The sequence below is a fragment of the Schistocerca gregaria genome, chromosome 2 (assembly GCF_023897955.1).
Source record: "Schistocerca gregaria isolate iqSchGreg1 chromosome 2, iqSchGreg1.2, whole genome shotgun sequence".
Classification (NCBI taxonomy): Eukaryota; Metazoa; Arthropoda; class Insecta; order Orthoptera; family Acrididae; genus Schistocerca; species Schistocerca gregaria.
Window position 1 is genome coordinate 411912958 of NC_064921.1, and position 25129 is coordinate 411938086.

General features: G+C 39.6%; 1 protein-coding gene across 1 annotated transcript in view; it reads left to right on the plus strand.

Annotated features, from left to right (window-relative positions):
- The window catches only part of LOC126323262 (thioredoxin domain-containing protein 15), a 30873-nt gene extending 11690 nt beyond the window's left edge, over window positions 1-19183 (plus strand). The window contains exons 3-6 of the mRNA XM_049994646.1: window positions 3173-3391; window positions 17725-17927; window positions 18093-18223; window positions 18316-19183. Coding sequence (XP_049850603.1) covers window positions 3173-3391; window positions 17725-17927; window positions 18093-18223; window positions 18316-18539 — 777 coding nt within the window. The 3' untranslated portion in view covers window positions 18540-19183. The remainder of the gene's footprint in view (window positions 1-3172; window positions 3392-17724; window positions 17928-18092; window positions 18224-18315) is intronic.
- The last annotated feature ends 5946 nt before the right edge of the window (window positions 19184-25129 follow it).

The window sequence follows — 25129 nt, forward strand, 5'->3', positions numbered from 1 at the left end:
CTACTACCCCTCGTCTTTTTACCTACTGAATCCTCTGCTGTCTTCTGTCTTAGCAATTTCATCTCTCAAAGCTACCCATTCTTCTTCTGTTGTATTCCTTTCCCCTGCTCTTATCAATCATTCCCTAATGCCGCCTCTGAAACCATCTACAACCTCTGGTTCTTTCAGTTTATCCAGGACCCATCTTCTTAAATTCCTGCCTTTTTGCAGTTTCAGTTCAGTTTTAATCTACAGTTAATAACCAATAAATTGTGGTCAGAGTCCACATCTGCCCCTGTTCTTAACACTTTGTATGAAAATAGCTGAGTAAATTGTTCAACCACCCAAGCAGAAAGGAAACGTTTTAGACTTATTAGCTACAAACACCTGACCTTTCTGGACAATGTCAATATAGAGGTAGGAGAGATAGGAATTAGTGATAATGATTTCATCATAGCCACATTGATTACTAAGTTTAATTAATGAAACATGAAATCTAAGAGAATATTTACACTGAAGAGAGAAAATAAGCTGTTAGCATCCCACTTGGACACTGAGTAAGCATCATGTAGTTACAATGTGATGGATCACCACCGTTCTCACCCCAGCCTTCACTGGGCATAACAACCCTACCAGCCTAGTTCAAAATCAGATTTTCTGGTCCACCACATCCAATCCTGATATTACAGATGCCTCCAAGAAAACAACTTTGTAGCACAGCACAGTCAGTATTATCAGGAATGTATTAATTATCTGGAATGTATTAATCAGCTACTTCGACAAGGCCATCATTTCCTAAACTCATGCCCTGAAATGAGATCCATTCTGTCTGAGATTTTGCCCACCACACCTAGAATAGATCTCTGCAATATTCTTGTCACATCCTATGCTGCTCCTGCACCCGTCTCCCTACCGATGGATCCTGCTCCTGTAACTGTCCCTGCTGCAAAACTTGCCCTCTGCACCCTCCTATCATCATCTGTACCAGCCCTGTAACTGGCAAAATATATATGATCAAAGGAAGAGCCACCTTTGAAACAATACATGTCACACACCAGCTGTTATATAACAACTGCTCGGCTTTTTAGGTCTATATGACTACCACTAAATTATCAGGACAGATGAATGGGCATATACTGAGGGTGTATACTGGCAACACACAATCTCCTGTTGCAGAGTATGATCTACTTGACAGTTGTGATCTCGGTGCCTGTTTCACCACACGCGACATCTGGGTTCTTCCCCCAGACACAAGTTTCTCATAATTCCACAGGCAGGAACGAGCGCTACAACATGTCCTCGGTTCTCGTACCCATCTGGCCTTAGTTTACGTTAATTTCTTAGTCTCAGCATTTCTTCAAAGTAACTACTCCTTTCTTCACTCCATTTTAGTTTTCTACATCTTTCATTTTTTATCTGTCTATTTTTTGCCACCCACCTCTGTTGTGTACAATGCACTTAGCTTTTCACTCTCATTAACTAGTGTGTGATGTTTAAGCAGCAATCTCTGTCTTGTGTATTATACTATCTTCCACCTTTAAACTCTCAAGTTTTCAAATTTCGTCTGTTGCTGTCCCCAAAAAATCAGTCTTTCCTTCTCATCCTGTCTGGTAAGTCTCCGCTGACCCATGGTTGTGGCTGACCTTCCCGAAATCTACCACTTTTCCTAGACCTCTCCAGTCGTTTTTCCTTCACCCCTCTTCCGTCCCCTTCAACACTTCTGTCTGAAAAAGTAACCACTGGTTACAAAAATTGCCTAATTACAACCCTTTATTTGTGCGTTTTGCTGCCCCTTTGTGAGCAGATTCTCTCTCTCTCTCTCTCTCTCTCTCTCTCTCTCTCTCTCTCTCTCTCTCTCTCTCTCTCTCCCCCCCCCCCCCCCCCCCGTTATATTATTTTGTCAAAAATCGATTGATTTTGTTGTTATAAATAGTCTACTTTGTTTTATTGGGAGAATTCAAAGAAAGTGCAGTGCATCACTAAAGGAGACCACATACAGAACACTTGTGAAACACATTCTTGAGTACTGCTAGAGTACTTGGGATCCTCCCCACGTCAGATTAAAGAAATACATAAAAGCTCTTAACAGGTGCACTATTACAGGTAGATTTAGTAAAAATGAGATTATTACAGAAATGCTCCAGGCACTAAAACGGGGGCCCCTGAGGGAAGACGACATTCTTTTCACAAAAAAAAAAAACTTTTACCAAGTTAAGAGAATCAGCATTTGTAATAGCCTGCTGTATGATCATATGGTTATCAATGTACATCTTGCATAAGGATTGCAAAGATGGGGGAAATTAGGGTTCATGTGCAAGAATAAAGACAATATTATTTCTCTGCCCCATTTGCAAGTGGAACAGGAAAGAGAATGACTTGCAGTGGTAAAAGTTGCCCTCCGTCATGCATTGTATGGTGGCTTGCGGAGTATGTAGATGTGTTCCACATTGTCTTGTGTGCTTAGTTTGTCATTTTGTAAATGGAAGGTTGATGGCAAAAGTCTTTTTTTGTAAGTGTGTCCACAGTCGTCTCAAATTATCGTAATGAACACATTTTACTACATTTGATGTCCCTCATTGACATTCCGTGTTGACTTTTGTCTTGGAATCTTCAGCTGAGAGAAATCATTAGACAAAAGTCAGTCGAAGATCTCAAGACAAAAGCTAACAGAATTAATGTCTTCCATCTTTTCACTCATATGCTTGTGAACAGCAAACATACATGCTAGAATTTGGTTAAGGCTGTATGGTATTGTAACTGATTTAAAGCTCATTATGGTAAGCACATTATGATTCATTTAGTTAAAATTTGTTCTGGAATAATGAAACAAACATTAATTTCTATTTTATATAAATTAGAATGTTGTTAATATTCCCCATTATGTTCACATTGAATGAGTAGAAACCAATGATTAACGTATGGAAAGTAAATGGTTTCATTAAAACTGTGTTGCAGATTTCAGCTATAGTTTACAAATCCAGAGTGACACCTTAACCACCAACCTATTGGCCCAGTTATAGCCATTAGCCCATGGGCATCTTGCAAGACTTCTATAGCGACTTCAAAAACTTCTACTCCAAAGTTGAAATAGTTGTTCTTATTCTTTTAAAAATCTTTTTTGTATCTAGTTGATTGATTGACTCTGTATGGATGATTGTGGTTATCAACCTTTTTCTCCTTTCTGTTTCTGCAGGATCAGTTTATAAAACAAGATGATCTGTCATTATCATCAGATGCTGAAGTACTCCAGGGAGATGTTGAGGACCTGCAGGTGACAACTGCTCCTGCCTCTCAAACTGAAGATATTGAAACAGTGGAAAACTCAACATTAAATAATACTGATAATGGCCTGAATAGAAGTACACTTGTATCCTGTGTTGTAGGAAACAGTAGTATTGGAAAACCAGTGGAGGTAGGCCACTTGTATAGGCTATTGCTGAAGTAGATCATTTACAAAGAAAGAAATAAAGCGAGATCCCGATATTAATAGGAAAAGAATGCTTATTTGAGTTTGTATTTGTCTGTCCCCCCCCCCCCCCCCCCCCCTTAATCTACACTTATTTGTTATAGGCTGGCAAAAGCAGTTGCAATTTAGGTGAAAATTTAAGCATTATTATTCGTGTATGTTACCACTCACTGCAAAAAATGGCCTATGAAATATAATCATCAGCTGTTTTATCCAGTGCAGGATAAAAGCCTCCTGAAGCTTTTCGTATGGTGAAGATAGCCTGTGAAAGAATGATGAATAAATAAATGCATTATAGTCTTCACTTGTACAAATCTGCGTTGCTTCTGCGTGATTTTCAATGTTATCCACATTACGTTATATTGCAATCTCATTTTTTTCTTTTAGTTGCTGAAATCCAACAAAGAACTTCCTTACTCCATCTACCATCCATTCATGTTGCTACCTGTGCCACCTACATCCATTTCATTTGCTGTATGCTCATAATTATGTCTTCCACTCCTTTATTTTTCTGCTCCATCTAGTAATTCTCAGAATCTCCCTAGTGCTTGCTTGAGTAATCCTTCATTTTTTGTATGGTTTTAGCATTACAACTCAATGGCCTCACTGTCATAAGTAGTACCAAGTGCAAATTTTCTGCTTGAGATACACTGGTTACTTAGTTTCGGCCCATTTATAGTCAAAGTGCTATTACAGTATTTTAATACATGTTTTAATGCATAGCTGTATTTCTTACCTGCACTTTAGGGAAGAGGGTAGACTCCACAGACTTCATAGATTGTTGTCACTATACACATATCCCATGTCATTGTCACCATCTTTACGAGTGGTGGTGGTGGTGGTGGTGGTGGTGGTGGTGGTGGTGGTGGTGGTGGTGGTGGAGGTGGTGGTGGTAGTAGTGATACTGCTACTGCTACTGCTCCTGCTACTGCTACTGCCACTGCCGCCACCACTGCCCCTGATCTTATTATTAACTCTTCCACGCTTTCTTCCAATGCCCCTTCTCGTTGCCATGCCAGTTCTGAGCTGTGACATGCATGTTTGACAATATTGTTCCATTTTATGGGAGTAATACTACCAAATGCATCACACAATAAAAATGTAAGCTTTTACATTAAAAAAAAACTTTCATTTTTGTTTTCAAAATATGACTTCACCTGAGCCCACGTGAGTTCTATTGCATTAAAATGACAATGATATAGTGAAAGACACAACACTCTATGACCATTTTCTTGTGCAGTTTTTTCAGTCTCCTGAATGATATTATGTGATTTGTGCTCCTTCACCTTTTCTAGCAGTTAAGTGTTTTTCATTTTGCTATCATATGAATGTGTGCCATTCTTTTCCAGCCAGTCCACTATTTTTCTCTTCCTGCTGCAGCATGTTGCAGCTTTGTTTAAAATAACGCAGTGATATGGAGCATTATCTAATGATATAGTGGAGTTCTGTTTTAGGTACAGTAGCAAAGATTGTATGAATCACTTTTTAAATTTTGTTGCCATCATTTCCTCATGGTAAGCCCAGATTTCTTTGATGTAAATAATGATGACAACAACAACAACAACAATAATAATAATAATAATAATAATAATAATAATCAAGCATTGCACAAACCCACTGTTAATTCTGGCATGTAAAAGAATGAGCCAACTTCATTTCCAACTGGAACTTTCATTGTTCCTTGTGCTGTCATCAGTGCACATAGTCAGTCTGGAATGACCAGTATTTACTCATGTTTTGTCCAATCAGATGATTTTGTGAGCTTTATACCTAGGTACTGTCCTCTAAAAATTGCATCTCCAGGCAACAGTAACCTAAACAACAACTGCTCAGTCAACAACTTTCGACAAAGGTATGAGACCCGACATTACCCCTTTCTTCTTCAAAATAGCATCATACATTACACAAGAGCTCACGAGATTTGCTCTTTAAGATAGTGCCCCTGCCAACATTCCTACAGCTAAAGGAAGAGCTGCATCACATAACTGGAAATTAATGACACTTCACATCTCACCATTAACACAAACTACTTCTGTAGCTCACAGTTGGGAGAAATGATGAATATTTAACAGCTATTTTGCTGCCACTAAGAAAGCATGGAACAACATGTGACTGTGAGTGGTAGGGGTGGAATCCCTGCACCACCACCATGGCAGTGTTTATGAATTCCAGAGCTTGGACTTCTATTTGACAACATGGTCCACAAGTGCAAAGTGTCAGGGAAGTACTTTTATCAGCCTAACTATAGTTCACAAAAAGCAGTACAAGCTGTTTCACTCTCTTGTTCATTCATTCATTCATTCATTCATTCATTCATTCTATTGTCCATCCAGCCATAGTTTTCAGCTGCCTTAAATAGCTCTGCCAAAATTTATCAGTTGGTCCTATGGCAACATTTCCAGTTTGTACAAGTTTCTTTTCAGTGATGTGATCACACATTTCATCAAATTATAATCGATTTTCGACCAGTTACGAAAACTGACAATGGCTGGGTGAGCAGTGGGCTGACCAAACGCTCCTCTGTTTCCACATCCGGTGACACCTAAGGGCTGAGGATGACACGGCGGCCAGTCGGTACTGTTGGCCCTTGGAGGCCTGTTCAGTTGGAGTTGTTTTGTTTTTTACCTGATTTTCAGGCCTGCTTGCAAAATTGCTACATTAAGTATTTCCATTTGTAGTCTGTGTGGTTTGCTGCTAATGCAGGTAATGCGATTGGTAAAATCAAGGTGTTTTAGGTATATTCCATTAACACATTTTCCACTTTTTTCCCCAATTTCAGGATCTGGAAACCCGTTCTAAGGTTGCCACAGATATTTTTGATGCTGTGGAATCTCCTTGTCTGAATTTGCTGTAAATTTTAAATTTACCACTGTCTAGTGGAAGCTGTACTACTTGTGCACATGTATTCTCAAGGGCAGCTAATACAAGTTCTATTGAAAAGTAGTTGAAAACATCTCCAGAATCTATGAAACATAGTCAGTGTACTAACTCAACTTGTCGATTAACTTGGATATTTTGTTCCGGTCAGGGTGTTTGAACGCCTAAAGCTAGTGTTTTTCTATTCTTGGCTTACGATCCATCTGTGTTTTTACTTCTGTATGATTAGGTAACCGTTTCAGTGGATATGTTGTACTTTACCAAGAGAAAGCTAACAGATAAATACGATTGTTGTGTTTTAAAAAATTGTCGTCTTTTGCAAACATTCTGCAAATAATTCAGTGACAAAGTGTTCTGTTACTTTGCTTCCCACTTAAATAATTTCTGGTGAAACACCAATTTAAATACAACAATATGAATCCATCCCAAATTTTCCACTTTTCGCTCTAAATACAATACTGATAAACTTTCATAGCCATGAAGCATGTGAGGTAAATAATAAATTAATTGAACTGCTTTTGGTTTAAATTTGTATGTAATTAAAAGTAACATAGTGGATTGTTGATTTTCAGTCTTCAAAAAGCTATTGATTTAGGTGAAATACATAAATCATAGCATGCAAACCATTTGTCATTATTACTCATTGTTCCTAAGATGTGTGACATCAGCCATTTATAATGTGTAACAGATAGCCCGGCTTAGTGGTAAAATGAAAAACTGATATGACCGCTGGTGAATCGTAGGATTTTTCTGTCACTCACCTCTTCTTTCTCCTCTGCCAATATTAGTTAATCAGAGAAAAATGCCAAGTTGCATTGTGATTTGAAGTTCATTTTAAATTGTAAGTCTTCTTGGCTACGTAAGTCAATTCAAAGGTTGGAGTGTGGCAAGTAAGTACCCCCCTTCAATAGGATCATGAATAATACAGCACTGTGGTGTTCAAACCAACCTTAAAGCGAATGACAGGTTTACCTGTGAACAATGTATCAATGCAACTGACACATTACAAGGAGTGCTAATGAGTGTGCCTTAGGTTTAGTAGACCTAAACTTATTTATGTACATACTCATATCCATAAATTAAGGTTTGTTTGGTTTGAATTTTGTGGCTGTAATTGATTTGACCTGAACATTATCAGCAGAGGGGACAGTTACAGGCTCCTGACATCCTTGGTTCTTAGTATGATAGGCCTTGCTAGGCAGCAGCAACAGCAGACATTGCCATCAGTTTGTAAAGAAATTACACAGATAGAGCTATTGCCATACATCCACAACCACCAGGCAGGGAAACCCAAGACCAATGATTGTAACTGATATTCCTGGTCTTTGAATTATTTGTGTACTTTGGGATTAGTGTGTAGTTTTTCGTAATCTCCTCCTACTCAATAACAACTATTGTCATTTTCTGGCCAATAGAAATACAAAACTGATGTCAGGGGGTTGATATTTAAGTATTCACTACAGGCAAAGTTATTGATAGTACCTGAAGGAAGACAATTGCAGCTTGGTCAAAATCGTGGTATAGAACACTGCAGTATGCCCAGAACTATTTTAATTAAAGTAACTACTAAGATGTTTGATTTACATAAAAAGAAGAATTTTTAGTTTTATAATTTGGAAAACTAAACTTTGTGACTCAAACAATGGATAATCCAGGATGGAATTTAATAATATTATGAAAAGGAAAGTTGCTACTCACCATATAGCGGAGATGCTGAGTGGCAGATGGGCACAACAAAAAGTGTGTTCCAAATAAAGCTTTCAGCCCATAAGGCCTTCATCAAAAATAGACCATGCACCGCGTGCGTGACTGCAATCTAGGGCAACTGTAACCTACATAAATTAGTATGTCATGACCTCCCAACAGGCTAGCTAGATAGGTTTTCCCTTAGTCTCAAACTACTAATTGTTTTGCCTGGCATAGTGCAGCAACTCTATTTGTCATGGACTCTCTCAACAAGTCGTTGGAAGTCGCCTGCAGAAATATTGAGGTATGATACCTCTACAGCCACCATTATTGTGAAAGTGTTGCCGGTGCAGGACTTGGTGCATGAACTGACCTCTCAGTTATGCCCCATAAATATTCAATGGGTATTAGTTTGGTCGATTTAGGCATCCTAATTATTCTCTCAAATTGTCCAGAATGTTCTGGAAATCAGTTGCAAACAATAGTGGCAAGATGAAATGGCGCATAGTCATCCATAAAAATACCATCATTGTTTCGGAACATGGTGCATAAATGGCTACAAAATGTCTTGAAGTAGCTGAACATAAGCCATTTTCAATCAGTGATCAGTTCAGTTGGACCAGATGACAGTCAATTCTATGTAAACACACCCCACTTCATTATGGAACCACCGGCATCTTGCACAGTGTGTTGTTCATGACTTGGGTCCATGGCTTCATGGGTATGTGTCACGCTCATACCCTACCATTAGCTCTTACCAACTGAATTGGGGACTCATCTGACCATGCCACATTTTTCTGGTCGTTTTGGGCCCAACCCCAACCGATATGGTCACAAGTCCAGGAAAGGCGCCGCAGGTGATGTCATGCTTAGGTGCTGTCGGTCGTCTGCTGCTGTAGCTCATTAACACCAAATTTCACCACATTGCCCTAACAGATATGTTCGTTGTATGTCCCATATTGATTTCTAGTTATTTCATGCAGTTTTTCTTGTCTATTTGCAGTGACAACTCTAAACAAACACTGTTGCTCTTGGTCCTATAGTGAAGACCTTCAGGCACTGCAATGTCCATGGTGAGAGGCAACACTTGAAATATTGTATTCTTGGCATGCTCTTAATACTGTGGATCTCAGAATATTGAATTCCCCAATGATTTCCAAAACACAATGTCCCATGCATCTAGTTCCAACTACCACTCTGCGTTCAAAGTCTGTTAATTCTCATCATTGGCCGTAAACATATTGGAAACCTTTTCACATGAATCACCTAGGTACAAATGAGAGCAAATGAGAGCTCTGCCAATGCACTGCCCTTTTATACCTTGTGTAAGTGATACTACTGTCACCTGTGTGTATGCGTATTGCCGCCCATAACTTTTGGCGCCTCAATGTATAATGCACATTCACATATCTGTGTTACTTCAGTTTGAAACGTATAACAATGCAGAAGATTGGTACAAGACGTACACGCCCATAAGTTGTCAGGAAAATATTCCCTGTCATGAACCCTCACCGTGCAACAACAAATCTACCTGATCCTGTATGAATCTATGCCTTGTTTGTGAGTATAAAAAGTACCATTTAGTTTTGTTGTTCAGTTTTCGGTAAACAAAAAGAAAGAATGCAGTGTGCCAGTCTAATTGAGTACAGTCTATCCTATCTCTGTGAAAATAAAGTTCACTTAACTTGTGTAATCTTAGAATGCTTGACAAGTGTCTAGGAAGGGACACATTAGTAATTTGATCATTTCAAGTCACTATAAAAAAAAGTGTCTGGTATCAGTGTATTTTGTTTCTGAACTTGATTTCAAAGTTCAGTTATACAGGATCAGCCAGGTGTGTCATTGAAAAATTGTTACTGTTATTCAAATGGGCACATGAGCTTTATTGTAATTTCATTAATCATAATCTTTCAAAATGACGAAAATCTGATGAGCCCCTTCATTTCAGATACCCTTCACATGCCAAAGGCTATATAAGATGACTTCAGGTTTGTTCTTGAATCTGGATTTTTATTTATTCTATTTGCAAAACAAACTTACATACAAAAATAAAATTGTGAAATTTTCTGACTTGTGTGGTGATGTACTTTTGGGGCTATCTTGTGTTTATTTACATTGTTTGGACTGCATAAAATCCTCATCGTGGCTTTGAAATGCGTGAACAACAGGTTACAATATTTATTTTTCAAGTAGTTCTTTTTTTGAAAACTAAGCATTATGAACGGTAAAGCAAGTGGCTGCTGATGCTTGTGATGAACAACTTGCATTGTTAGCAGGGTGTGGCACGGCATTCTGCTCATGTCTTTCAGCGCTGCAGTATGAGATCAAGTAGCGTTTGCTGCTTGAATCGTTTAATTTATATAAAAATGGTGATATTCCTTTGCCTAATGCTCTTCTCCGATTTGAATCATAACTCTCTGCAGTGCCCTGGAAGCATAATTTCCACTACAGCAGACAATTCATCTGACATTAGATTCTTACTGCTACCCGTGTGAAGCCAGGGCTATAAAATACAGCTGAGAACTGCAGGCTGCACGCATGTTTCATCTGGGCCACAGTCTGAGGACACTGTCGTAACCCATCTTGGTTATAGTGTTTTTTGAGAGCTTAGCAGAATGCAGGCGAGCATCATTTTGGAGTAGCATCTTTTCATGCTGTCTTCCTTGCTGCTGTTTTTGGACTGGCCTGCAAGACGTCTGAGTTGTTCACAATAAATGTCATTAGTGATGGTTACACCTGGGGGAAGCAATTAGTAGTACACCAATGTGTTACTGTTCCACCAGATGCATACTATTATCTACCATGGGTGCACTGATCTTTGTATGAGAAGTTGCTGGAGACCAGTTGTTACTTTCAAGCCCAACAACTGCTTACACCTTGTCTCATCCTTGGGTATTCCATTCGTGTCAAGGCCCATTGGATGCTGAATTCTTTGCATGTTTTTATTTACACTCGGCTGCTTGATGGTCTGAGCTAGGGAGAAATCCAAACTTACTTCTCTGATCAGGACATCACTGCAGTCCACCAGGTCATGAAAAAGGTTGATGCAACTTTAATTCCTACCTACACACTTTTTCTCATGTTTGATTCAGTAGTGCTTCCATTGAAGATCAAAGCAGGCTGTGAAGTCATCATAGTCCAACCGAGTATTACAGACTTGATGTGTTGCTACCAGTGCCAACATTACAAGCACACTCACATGTGCTCTCAAAACACAGCCAAATGTATTACTTGTAGTAAGGATGCTCACAAGGGCAATTGCCTGCCTCCTCCTCCCCACAGTATCAATTGTACTGGCGACCATGCCACCTCATCCCTTGAATGTCCCATGTATCTCGATGAGCGGGCCATCCAGGAGATCTGGGTGAAGGAAAAAGTACCTTACCCTGTCGCTTGCTAGTTGTTGGCTAGTAAAACGCCTTGCTTTTTACTGTCTGGCACTTAGAGAACTGTTCTTGCTACACCTCGCTCCGTGAAGGACATGGCCATGCAGACTTGCGACCTCCAGTTCAGCACTGCAGATGTAAAATCACCCAGTATCGTTGTAGCATCCCTGTCTCCTCCTCCTACAGCAGTGCAATGAGCCACCAGATCTTCGCCCTCGGTGGCGAAATCACCTGCTGCGCAACCGGCAGGCCGGAAAGGATAAAAAGAATACTCCTAAGATCTTTTATGTTCTTCCAGACAACAAACATCTGTCTTCATCTGCTAACCTCAAAGGCTCTAAGAAATCAAATGAAGGCTTATGGTCTTCTCCTTCCCTGACTTTGAAATCCTCTTAAACAGTGTCACTGCATGATACCTCACCCTACTGACCTCCATTTCACTGGTGTGCACTGCCTAATATTTTTCTGCTGTGGAACTCGCAGGCTGACCCAGGGAGAAGGACGATGCCTCTGTTGACCTCCTGGAACAGGATCATGCAGCCTGTGCACCTTGTTCCGGCGAGTCTTCAAAGGCTAACACTCGACAGCTGCCGAGTTGACTGCCCTTCATTTGTTCCCTCCTCTCCTCTCCACTCCCCATTACGACTCCCCTCCAGTGAAATGATCGTGACATTAGATCCAGAGAGGAGGAATTACAGCTGCTCCTGGAATCACACTGTCCACTTGTGTTCTGCCTCCAAGAAAGACAATTGCGTCCTCAGAACTGCTGTGACCTCTCGCGTTTTCTTCCAGTCCACTTTGACCCCTCCAGAGGATGGCATTCCATCTCAAGAGGGGGAGGGGGGGGGTCATACTGCTCGTCGAGCATGATGATCATAGCCAAACGATCTCACTGAACACTCAGCTGCAAGCTGTTGCAGTCTGCATTATTCTTCCTCACCTCACCTTTTCTCTTTGTAACGTCTACTTCCCTCTGTCATTCGCTGTCACCAGGGTAGACTTCATCCAGCTTATTGGTCAACTCCCACACTTACGTGTGCACCATCCCCTTTGGGACTCTTCCAGAACCTGTCCAAGAGTGCTGTCTTGACTGATCTTATCAATCAGCCAACCTCTTCTGCCTTAACACTTAAGCACCCACATTCTTTTCAGACTCCACGCATACCTATTCCCATTAGGACCTCTCGTTCTTCACTGCCCAGTTTGTCCGTTGTCTCAAGTGATCCATTCTCTCTGGCACGTACTCGAGTAATCATATCCACTGTGCTATCAGTTTGTAGTCTCCTACCCACCTACTTGAAAATCCAGTTGGCAGCTTTCGAATGCCAACTGGAGGTTTTACTCCTCCCTGGCGACCTTCAACGAACATCGTTTCTCCAGCTGTGATGACCAAGTAGAGTAGCTTACGAATGTTATCCTTACTGCTGCAGAACATTCCATACTTCGCACTTCATTTTTACTGTGCTGTGTCATGGTTCCCTGGTGGACTGAGTCATGCCACAACAGGATTCATGCACGGAGACGTGCTCTGCGTGTTTTTAACCATCATCCTATGATGGTAAACTGTAATCGTTAAAACAAGGTGTGTGTGCAGTATCGTTTCATTCTTCAAGATAGCAAAGAAGCTAGTTGGATTTCATTTACTCCTCCTTTTAACAGTTTCACTCCCTCTACTGTTGTGTGGGGCAGCCTCTGTTGGCTCTCTAGGACCAACTTCCATCCCCCCAATTTCCAGCCTGACTTATTCAGGTTGTATGCACCCTAGGACAACTGGGAAATCCGGGAGAAAGTGGGAATTGTTTCAGCTGGGGAAAACCTGGGAATTGTTTTAGTTTCCAGTTGAATTTTTATAATTTTGACTGGTAAGTATTTTACTGTATTTTGCTACTACAGAATAATATTGTATCAATAAAACATAAATGAGAGGAAAAAAGAAATCTTAAGTTGCAACGAAAATGTGCCGTTTATAGCTACAAAACACAGTGCACACACAAGTGTCTGCCAACAGGAAAATGTGTCAAAGGCTTTAGGATGAAGACTATGCAATACACCATAACGACAAGCTGCTTCCAATGGGTGAGACATCAAAACAGGGTACATTAGATTTGTTTGAGTAGTTGCCAGCAGTCTCGTGCACAGTTCAGTCGCATATTAGCGGTACCTTGTTCCGCTTCTGGCTACTTAAAGTGTGGCTGTTAGCTATATTAGTTGTAGCAATGGGCAGTCAGATGCTACCCGGAAAAATTTTTCTGGCAGTGCCAAAAGCTACCAGATTTATGCATGTGCAGAGCAGTCTGAGTTGTAGTGGGGATGGGGGTAGTCTCCATGTGACCCGGTTTTATGTTTTATGATTTTGCTGTTTCCTCTTTGTTTACAACTCTCACATCAATTAATAACAAAACAATTTTCTGTGGCCAGGAGCTATCAAGTGAATTAAAATACCATCATATAATTACGGAAGGCAAAAATACTTTATTTCTAATGTGTTTTTATTTACACATTTTTGGCAGTCGAGCATTAATTGCCTTGCAGAACAAACAATTACATTTGTCAGCATGCTAAAGAAATTTAGCTTGTATTAATGTTTTTCCACAAAAGCAGTCTATTTATTTGAAATGAAGTGTTTTATTCCACACCATTGGCTAGTTTCAGCTGCTCACTGAATTTCAAGTGAACATTTTCGTCTTCCGGCATGTATGGTGGTATTTCATAATAAAGAACCAAACATGAAGTAGTACAGTACTGGTACTCCAAGAAAATTTGCATCCCGAAAACCACACTGGAAAGCTTAATATCAAGTTGGGGCCTACTTCATTGTGAATCTGGCCATACGAATGTGCACTTTCAGCCGAATTACGCATTTTAGCAGGGTTTATGAAATTCCAATGCTCTTGGAATATCCTGTAATGTTCTGTTTTTGTATGATTTAATGTAAGATCTGAATAATGCTGTATACGCACGAACATAAGGGCTTCCTACGTCATCGTAGCTGCACACACGAATTAACGCCTGTTTTCTGGCACTCTTTGACAACAGCTGAAATGAACCTATTCCTAACATGTTGCGGGAAAATATTGTGAATGTGGTTCGAAAAGTGCTAGTTTCAAAGTAAATTTCCTTTTATCCAAAATGAATTTCTTGAATCTGAGCATTTGACTCTCATTTAAAACTGAACACTTCAAGGACCAGCCGCTTAGAAGAATTTCGAATCCAGAAGACTATATATATGACATTGTTTAAAAGGTTACTGCCACTTTTGTGTGATGTATGTTAAAGTGTAACACGCACAAAAAAGACCAATATTGTATGTGAAAGTTTAGCCTTTGTACACTATGTATATTAATTTAAACCACTATCTTTTCCTATTTGTGTGTTCACACTACTTTACAGTAATGTTGCTATTGACTGACTGCATCACATGTCCTGTGCTCTCAATATCTGCGGTCATCAACTGGAACACCTGACGTGAGCTATGATTGGCTTACAAAAGCAAATCGCAATCTCGATTTAATTGCTTCGGAAACTAACATGCTGCTTTTGATTGAAGTCAAATTCATACTTTCGTAATATGAAGATATGCAGTGTACTTGTAGACCAATCTCAAAGAGCTTTCCAACAAGCATGGCCACCACCTCTTCATCTTCTTTTTCTTCTTCCTCCTCCACCACCACCACCACCATCACCACCACCTTCTTCTTCTTCTTCTTCTCCTCCTTTTTACTCCTTCTTCTTCTTCTCCTCCTTTTTACTCCTTCTTCTTCTTCTCCTCCTCCTCCTCCTCCTCAAGTGCTGGGAAGTACTACGCCAATGAATAAAACCTTAACCATTCGAAGGATAGATATGTTTTACAGTTTTGAGGGAAAGTGTTCTGTCACTTAATGTAGGAAAAGTGTATTTGCACCCAAGAAAAGTGTATTTTTAACTGGGAAAAACAGGGAATTTTTTTCCCCTTGACCAGGTATGCACCCTGCTGTTGCTACCTCCAACATCTTAGGTGACTATTTTGCAGTGATTTTGAGCTCCACCCACTATATCCCGTCTTCCTCCCTCGGAAATTAGTGGAGGTGGCTCAGGTGATGCCCTTCTCCTCTCAGAATCATCAATGCTACAATGCCACCTTTACTATGAGAGAGTCAGATCATGCTCTCACTTCATCCCGTTCCCCTGCCCCTGGGCTGAATGATGTTTACATTAATATGCTGCAGCCCCTTTCTCTTAAGGGGCATTTTCTGCTTCTTACATGCAATTGCATTTGAGCAGATGGCATGTTTCCAGACGCTGGTGTGAAGCCACTGTCATACCCACACCTAAGCCTGGTAAGAACAAACACCTTCCTTGTGGCTGGCACCCCATTTCTCTCACAAGCTGTGTTACCAAGGTGACGGAACATGTGATTCACATCAAGCTGGTATGGTGGCTCAAGTCTCGCAATCTACAAACCACTGCACAATGTGGATTTCGAGCATGCTGCTCTGCGGTTGACCATCTTGTCACTTTATCAACTCTTGTCATGAACCATTTTCGGTGGTATAACAGACTGTGGCTGTGTTTTATTTTTATTTGGAGAAAGCCTACAACACCTGTTGGAGGACTGGCGTCCTCCATACTCTGTATACATATGGGGCTTCCATGGCCATCTGTTCCATTTCCTTAAGGAATTCTTAAAAGAAAGTGTTTTCAAGGTATGTGGGGATTCACCCTTGTCAGACATCTTTATCCAGAAGAACGAGTTGCCTCAAGGCTCGATCCTGAGCACCACTCTTTTTGATATAGCCATTAATCCCATTATGACCTGTCTCCCACCAGGCATCTCTGGCTCCCTTTTCATGACGAATTCACAATCAATTGCAGTTCTCCATGCACTTGTCTCCATGAGTGGCGTCTTTAGTGATGTCTCATCTTTAGTTGTGGAGCATCGGCAGTGGTTTTAATTTTCCACTGACAAAACTGTTTGTATGGATTTCTGGCAGTGCAGTGGGTTTCTTTCACTGTCTTTACATCTTAGACCTGTTGTTCTACTGTTCACTGAAGCTACGAAATTACTGGGGCTCATGCTTGGTAGAAAAATTTCGTCTTACCTGGCCTCCTCAAAACAAGAAAAAAGTTGTCTTGCCATACTATGTCCAGTGACATTATCCCCATACATGGTGCAAATGATTCTGGCTGCCTCTGCTGCTGTCACCCCACTTTCAAGCTCAAACAGAAGAATGTCAGATATTTTCCAATTTCTCCACCTGTGACTCCAGTTTTTAGTATCCACAGCTCCGCTCACTATCTCGAAATGACAGTCGATAAATATAAACTCTTAGCAATTGGAGTACCAGTATTCAAAACAGAAATGCTGCGAAAATATGCACCAACTTAATTATCTGACAAGGATTCACTTCCAGTGTCATTTCTGTCAGCAGTAGAGCTGTAGAATTCAATGAAATACTGAATTGCTTGGCATTCATTTTCCCGCACTTACAATAATAACTTTATTTCGTTTACCCACTGATGAAAAATTTAAAACATGACTTGTCAGCTGTTATTCTCCAGCGTAGTTTTTTTTTTTATTATTGTTCTTTGCTACACAGTCATTACTTAAAGCCTATGCCGTCTGTATACAATTAATGCATTAGTAGCACAATAACATTGTCATGATTTTCCCCACATTAATTTTAAAACATTATAAGCCACAATGAGTTGCTGAACATCATCTGACATATGTTTCCAATTTGTTCTTGGTAATTATCAGTTTTGTTTGATTTAAATGATTTACAATTTTCCACAAACCACACTTGCACACATTCTTGGAGAAGTGTACTACTTGCATTGTATGTACTGCTGTTTTTTCACCTCTATGCTGTTATTATAGGCTATTATTCAGCCCTTAGAAATAAAAAATGAATAGTTGCTTCTGTATCTCATTTTGATGGCTCTAACACAGTGAAATGTAAGGAATATTGTGACTTGGGTGACATGCTGTAGATGAATACGCAACTATTCAGCCACAGTCTTTCTCCAAGTTACCCTAATCAAAATGGGAACAATTTTTAGTGCAGTAACTTTGATTGTAATTGATTTGGTTACTTACTGATTTGACTGTGTACAAAAGAAAAAGTTGAAATGCAAAATTTTGTTAATTCATCCTAGTATTTGACAGTGTGGAGCACACTGCAGTGTGACATAGCGCCACTGTTTCAAAAATGTTGGTTGATGGTTGGCCCGTAGCACTTATCACAAAGCAGCAGCAATAACTCTGTTATTTTAGTCAAAGTACATGCAGTCTTATACTTAGGCTGTGGTAATTTAATAATGTAACTGTATGTTATCTTTCATTTGCTTCAGCTGATTAATTCTACAAGATTATTGAGCCTTCTGGTAAGTGACCCCAATGTGACACGACGTCGCCAGCCAGCAGAATGCGTAATGGTCCTCTTCTATGCTCGTTATTGCCCATTTAGCAGCCTGGCAGCACCCCACTTCAATGCCCTCCCTAGGGCTTTTCCAGACATAAAAATGGCTGCCATTGATGCAATGAAATACCACAGGTAAGTCTACGTACGTGGTTTGATATTTTTACTGTGTATAGATTTTGTGAGCCTGTTATATACCCAGTCTCATCACATTAGGTGATGTGTTGTTTTTAGAGCACACATAGCTTTGTGTTCATTGACTTTAACCAAACAAAGTAATTATTGTCCATTGGTTTTCAGTTTCAATACACAATATGGAATTGTTGGTGTCCCCACAGTAATGTTGTTCCACAATGGTCGACCAGCTGCAAAGTTCAATAATTCTGATTACACCTTAGAAATGTTTGGACGCTTTATAATAGAATATACAGGTAATCTGCTCTCGTAAATCTTATCATTGTTCAATCAACCAACAACTGCAAAAGACTCTGTTTGTTATATTGTATAAATGTTATTTTTCCAGGCCTTGAACCCAAAAACAAATTGTTTGTGATGTCTGTTGACTTCAGTGGCCCTGTACCAAGTGTGCCAGTCAAAGAGACTGATTACTGTCTTGTCTTGTCATGGGTGTTCATAATGCTGTGTGCAGTGTACTACTTTAGTAAGTCTGCATGGTGGCAATGGATTGTAGAAGCTGTACAGAACTCTTGGAGAGAAGCAGAAGCACATCATGAACATGTGGAGTGACAATTAACCACTGTGCTTGTTGGAAGGGGACTGTGAACATTTCCTGCTCTTGGATTACAATCGTTGTATTGCTTGTCATTCAGGGATGGATGCTTAATTTTTTCCCAAACTTCAGTGCATTTAGATTATCAGTTGCAGTTGATATTATCTTTCAATAGCATTTTTGTCAAAGTTGATGAAATTGTGCTATATCTAAAGTGTCTCATTACTGGAAAGAACAAGATATCTCCTTTAACTTCTTGTAAATCAATTTAAGAAGTTGAAACAGTGGAATGAAGGGGATTTATCTGTTATTGATGATCAATTTGAAGTGTTAAAATAAAGAAAATTGTACCTCTTTCAACAAAAGCATTACTATTTACAAATGTCAGTGTTACGTAATCGGATTATATAGTGTTCTTTCAGAAGTCAGTGTCACATCTTGATTTTATTGTCATCTGAAAAGTAAGTTAAGGTAGCATCAACTAATTTCAAATGAATTCATGCTGTGAACAAAACAAGGTCCATGGAAAAACTCATTATGTTCCTAGATTTTGCTTCAGTTACTTAGTTACAACAGTAATGAAAATGTTGCATTATCTTTATTTAGTCTTTGTTAAAAATGCAGCTGTTTTAAGAAAATATAAATGCACAATTTTAAATAGTTTATTTTAGTTATTTCGCCCTTTGTTAATCTCGTAAGACTGTATTTAACATTTTATTAAGATCCTTATTAAGAAAAAAATAATCTCTAGTTTACTCTGGTGAGTTATAGTAGCCTTAAAAATTGATGAAAAAGAAATTGTTCACTTGAGCTGATACGAATGTTGAGTCAAGAACATCAGTGGTTTTTGTAGTTACCCCCTGTTGCTGCATCAACCGCACCAGCACCTTGCTGGCCATGAGCATAGCAAGATGCAAGGTGCCAGTGCCTGTAGGCATGGGTCCATCTGCTAAATGGTGGCACTGTCAAACAGCGACAGCAGCAGCACATGGAGGCCATCTCACACACCCAATGGGCAGTGCCACCTCCCGAGTTAGACTTGCAACCTGTGGTTCTTGGTGTGGTCCACAGCCTTAATATGTTTGAAGAAATAAAATATGGTCAAATAGGCTGTAATATATTTATTTTCCATGCTTTTAGCTAATTTCAACTGTTTGTCGTTTTCAAGTCCTTGCCACAAGCCTCAAGCTCCACATCACACTTGAATAAATAGTCTGTATGTATATGAATGCACACACAACTTTCATACACATGTGTAGTCAATATACAAGCCAATAGTGCACTAGATTACATCCATTAGTAATATTTGTATAGAAAACTTTCTGTACACATATTAGATGTAATCTAGTGCAGTATTGAATTGTGTTTGTGCTACACACCCACTTCAAGGTGCTGTGTACCTTTATGAATGTACTGGTTGTTTGGTCAAATGTGACAAGTGCTTCAAAATGACTAACAGCCAAAATTAGCTATTAGCGTGAGCAATAAATATATTACAGCCCATATTGGACCCTGTTCCTTTGCTTAAAATATCTGTTGTAATGGCTGTACCTACTCCTGTATATGATACAGGTTGTGAACAGTAACAAAAAAAGAATAATCTTGTATACAAGCACTAGAGGTAACATTCAAGATGTATATGTAAGAGGCTGTAATAAAATGGATAAAACGATATGACCAGATTTGAAAATAGTTAATAACAAGATACAAGAGAATAGGATAAAATGAAAGAATCATGTTGATAGAATGTCGGAATACAGATCGCCATAAAAGATAATGAGTTATTGACCGACTGGAAAGGTAGAACTAGGTAGACCTGTAAGGGATGGATGGATGGATGAATGGATAATAGACTAAAACAGGTGATTGCAACACCTAATGGTTGGAAGGAGATGATAATTCATTCATGTGCTTACTTGACTTTCTTTGGACTTGGCCTTGCTATGGACATGACCCTTGTATGGAACTTACAAACTAGTAAGTTCTGCTTGAGCGAGTAACTGAGTGGTGGCATTGTCTTGTTGCAACTTAAAATGATTTTTGTAACCATCATCTTCAGGTGAAGTCGAAGATAGGGACAAAACTCATTGAAATGTTGTGACAAGGTGATGTTGCCACTGAGCTGATCACACAAGAAGAATTTATCACTAAACTACACCAAGGAGGCCCAGTAGCAGCTGCTGTGTAAGAGCACATGAACACCCTAACATTCAACACCTTTTGTACTTATTGGTTGTTTTTCTTTGAATGTTGTTAAATGTAACATAGATGCTGCGGTCTGAAAGATATGGCACTTAAATCTGCAGTGCTACTGCTCCGCTAGACTCGTGAAACTTAGCATTGTGTGTGTTTTAAGGAGCTTTTGCACATGCACAACTCACGTGACGTAATTGCCTTACTGACCACATACATACGGATTTGATAAACAATGTGCAAGGTTCACAGTGTGCACAGCTAGCCCTTGCCACTCGACTAGAAGTTTACGTCAGTGCCACTAAGTGGTAGCACACTGCGGAAGACTTTTATCCCCATTTGCTCAGCATAAATCCTGCTAGATGATAGCACATTCCTTAGATTTGCTAATTCACTTACCATGTAGTGTAGTAAAATTATATCAGCCATCAGTATATGTTAAAGTTGTACGGGCAGTAAACCTATCTTGTGGGTTTCTGAATGAGTTGTAGTATATTAAGTTACGAATTTGTTACCACACAGTAATCCATTTGAGACGCTGACAAGGGAAACTCCCATGGCACCCTCTCAGATGTAGTGGTAAAAGGGTGTGGTGAAGCCTGTCAGAAACTGAACACAGATGAAGCATGGAAACAGGAAGAAAGTCTACTGAATTGTGATTAAAAAAATACAAAGTAGAAACAGTGAACAGTCCATGATCAGGAAGTGCAGTACAGAGAAGTGAGCAGAGCTGTGGAAACTCCATTGTGCCGCAGTTTTTTTCCCCCACGGTGTAATGTCCATTTGCAATAGCGAGGTTTAAGGAAGGGGCCTATAATGACGGTTGATTCTGCACAATTACTGTATTAGCAGCCAAAAGTGAGTGGCTTTCAAATGGGAACTGCAAACATATGATGACAAGGTGACAACTGAATCGAATCCTCCACTGGAAAACACAAACAAATCTTTTATGTCGTACACATCAGTGACAGTACATTTGTCATATGATAGGAATGTCTTACCGATGCACCTAATTTGTATACCTAGTGAATGAGATATGCCCCCTTGCTCTATTTAGGTTTTCGTATGAATCTGAATGTGATCACTCCCAAGGAAATGATGAAAAGTAATAGTTTGTCACATAAGCTGCAGCAAATGAATGCAGCAGTTGCACATTCGCACACTATCTCTGTGCTGTGTCAAAACATATGTTTTCAACATTTTTGAAGTTGCATTCCATTTTGGAAGTCTTGACTCTTGAATTCCGTTATTGTAATGTCGTTCTCACCCATTTATTTGTCGTTTTCATTTCTGTGAGACGTCTGTATGGTATCTTGCATACCCTCACAGTTCATCATGCTTGAGTGCGATGGTAATGTATTATTACCACATGACTCATATTCTATAACCAGTGTATAGTATGATAACTGCCAAGACTACAGAAAGAGAACAAACATTCCAATGACCCCGGAGAGTTCACAGTGTTGTGATAAAAAATGAAATTAAGTGCTATGAGGGAGTTTTGAACACGACCCGCCCGCCTAACAATCTATCACATTGACCACTTAACCATGATGCCCCAGCTATTTACTTTCGCTCAATATTGCACTGGGACCATTCTCTGTCCCTATTTTGTTTTTTATTTTATTATTTTTTGTCACAGTTCAGTACACCTTCTTCCTGTTTTCGCGTTTGATCCATGTTCAGTTTTTGATGGGCTATCCACTGGGCCATCTTACCACTAAATCTGAGGTGGATGCCATGGGGAGCTGCCCTTGTGAGAATCATAAGGGCCTAACGCATATCACTGTCGATTGCAAGAGTGTAGCATTCATTCGTGCTTTTGAAATCTGTTGATCTTATGGTGAGTCAGGTTTATCTGTGTGGTAGGCCCACATTGCATGTATGAAAAATTTCAGTTAAATGTGGAATCGACGGGGGTATTCTTTAGGCCCTTATCGATCTCAGTGCCTCATTTGTGTTCTAGTAAGTGACCATGTTGGTAGACATTACTACTTGAATTTCATCATTTCCACAAATGGCACTTTGCATTTGGAGTTGGTTGTTTCCTGTGTGGGAATTAGCTTTCTTGTGCAGTGAACTATGTTGAGTCTGTTTTAAATGCTAGCAGAAAAGTGAAGTTGTGAGGATGGGTCTTGAGTCTTGCTTGTGTAGCTTAGTTGGTAGAGAACTTTCCTGCAAAAGGCAATGGTCCCAAGTTCGAGTCTCGGTCCGGCACACAGCTTTAATCTGCGAGGAAGTTCCATATCAGCGCATGCTCCACTGTAGAGTGAAAATCTCATTCTAGTAACAGAAAAGTAAATTACTAGGAAATGTTAGTCACAAAGGAACTAGGGCCTCTGAGAACAGATCGTTTGTTTGAGAGAATGACGAATAAAATAATTGTGACTAGAAGCGAGCAAGGAAAGTGTACAGTTAGCACAAGCTGCCATGTTGGGGCAGTGTAATAATATCCAATTTTCAGCCTGGAAGTAAATTTGTAAACTTATACATCTCTTAGGGATCTTGTACATTTGTCCGAAAAAATGGAAAAAGCATCAAAACTACCACTTACACAAAAATGTGAAATGGTGAGTTGCAAAAACTTACACAGTAATTTGTTATTGCCCTAAACTGTACTTAATTCTGTACGAAACACAAGAATAGCACAAAAACAATTCTTTCTTTTGTCAGATAAGCTATACATGTTGTTGTTGTTATTATTAATTTTGTTATAATTGGCAGTGGCTGTAGTTGTATAAATTTGTTGATAAGCATAACTGTTATACAGCAGATGCTATTAATTTCACACATTCAAATTTATATGAATCTAAAAATTTGTGAACACCCAGAATGTACACTATGCAATCAAAAGTATCCGGACCCCCCCCCCCCCCCCCAAAAAAAAAATAAATAAATAAATAAGTTTTTTGTATCAGGTGCATTGTACTGCCACCAACTGCCAGGTACTCCATTTCAGCAACCTCAGTAGTCATTAGACATCGTGTGAGAGCAGAATGGGGTGTTCTGTGTGAGATATGCTCACTATTTTTATATACTTGAATTTAGCATATTTCGTGACTTTTCCGTGGATGTTTATAAGATGATATTTGACTTTTTTGTGTTGGCTTCAGACATCTAGTGAAAGTATGATTTCATAATGCTGTTTTGTTGGCTGTGGAAATGTCCTGGTTCAATGCGTTTCTCATTTTTGGTGCTTCAAATACCATTTTTCCAAATGTGCTTCCTTCTTGATGTTTATATATAAAAAAGTAATAGAATAACTCATTTTTGCTGGTCACTTGCAAATTATTATAACGGGGACCTGTACATTGTTCCACCATCACACACCGAGTATTCACTGCCGACTGACTATGGTCAAAGACGGCTCCAGTGTCAAAGACATTTCACACAACAATCAAGCTTCCACTTGTAACCAGTCTCTTTGATATTATTCGTCACATCTACTAATATTAATCAATATGCTATCACTCTCCTACATATAAGCAAATTACAATTCACAAAAAATATTCTAACAAAAAGATAAGAAAACATTTACAACCTCCCATATTAGATTTGGTATCAACAAATCCGGTAGAAAATAACACATCTCCCAGATCCATCACATGTGAAACTCAAGGACTTCGACTGTGGTCAGGTGATTGGGTGTCACTTGTCATATGTCTGTACATGAGATTTCCACACTCCTAAACATCTCTAGGTCCACTGATTCCAATGTGATAGTGAAGTGGAAATGTGAGAGGACACATACAGCACAAAAGCGTACAGGCTGACCTTGTCTGTTGAGTGATAGAGACTGCTGAAAATGAAGAGGGTCGTAATGTGTAATAGGTAGAGATCTATCCAGATCATTACACAGGAATTCCACTGTGACAGGTGGGTAGGAGGTGAGAAAACTTGCATTTCATGGTCGAGCAACTGCTCATAAGCCACATATCACGCTGGTAAATGCCAAACAACGCCTCCCTTGGTGTAAGGAGCATAAACATTGGACGATTGAACTGTGGAAAAACGTTATGCGAAGTGACAAATCACGGTACACAATGTGGCGATCTGATGGCAGGGTATCGGTATGGCGAATGCCTGGTGAAAGTTATCTGCCAGCGCATGTAGTGCCAACAGTAAAATTCGGAGGCAGTGGTGTGATAGTGTGGTCATGTTTTTCATGGAAAGGGTTTGCACCCCTTGTTGTTTTGCATGGCACTGTCACAGCAGAGGCTTATATTGATGTTTTAAGCACCTTCTTGCTTCCCACTGTTGAAAAGCAATTCGGGATGGCGATTGCATCTTTCAACACGATTGAGCACCTGTTCATAATGCACAGCCTGTGGTGGAGTGGTTACATGACAATAACATCCCTGTAATGGACTGGCCTGCACAGAGTCCTGACTTGAATCTTATAGAACACCTCCGG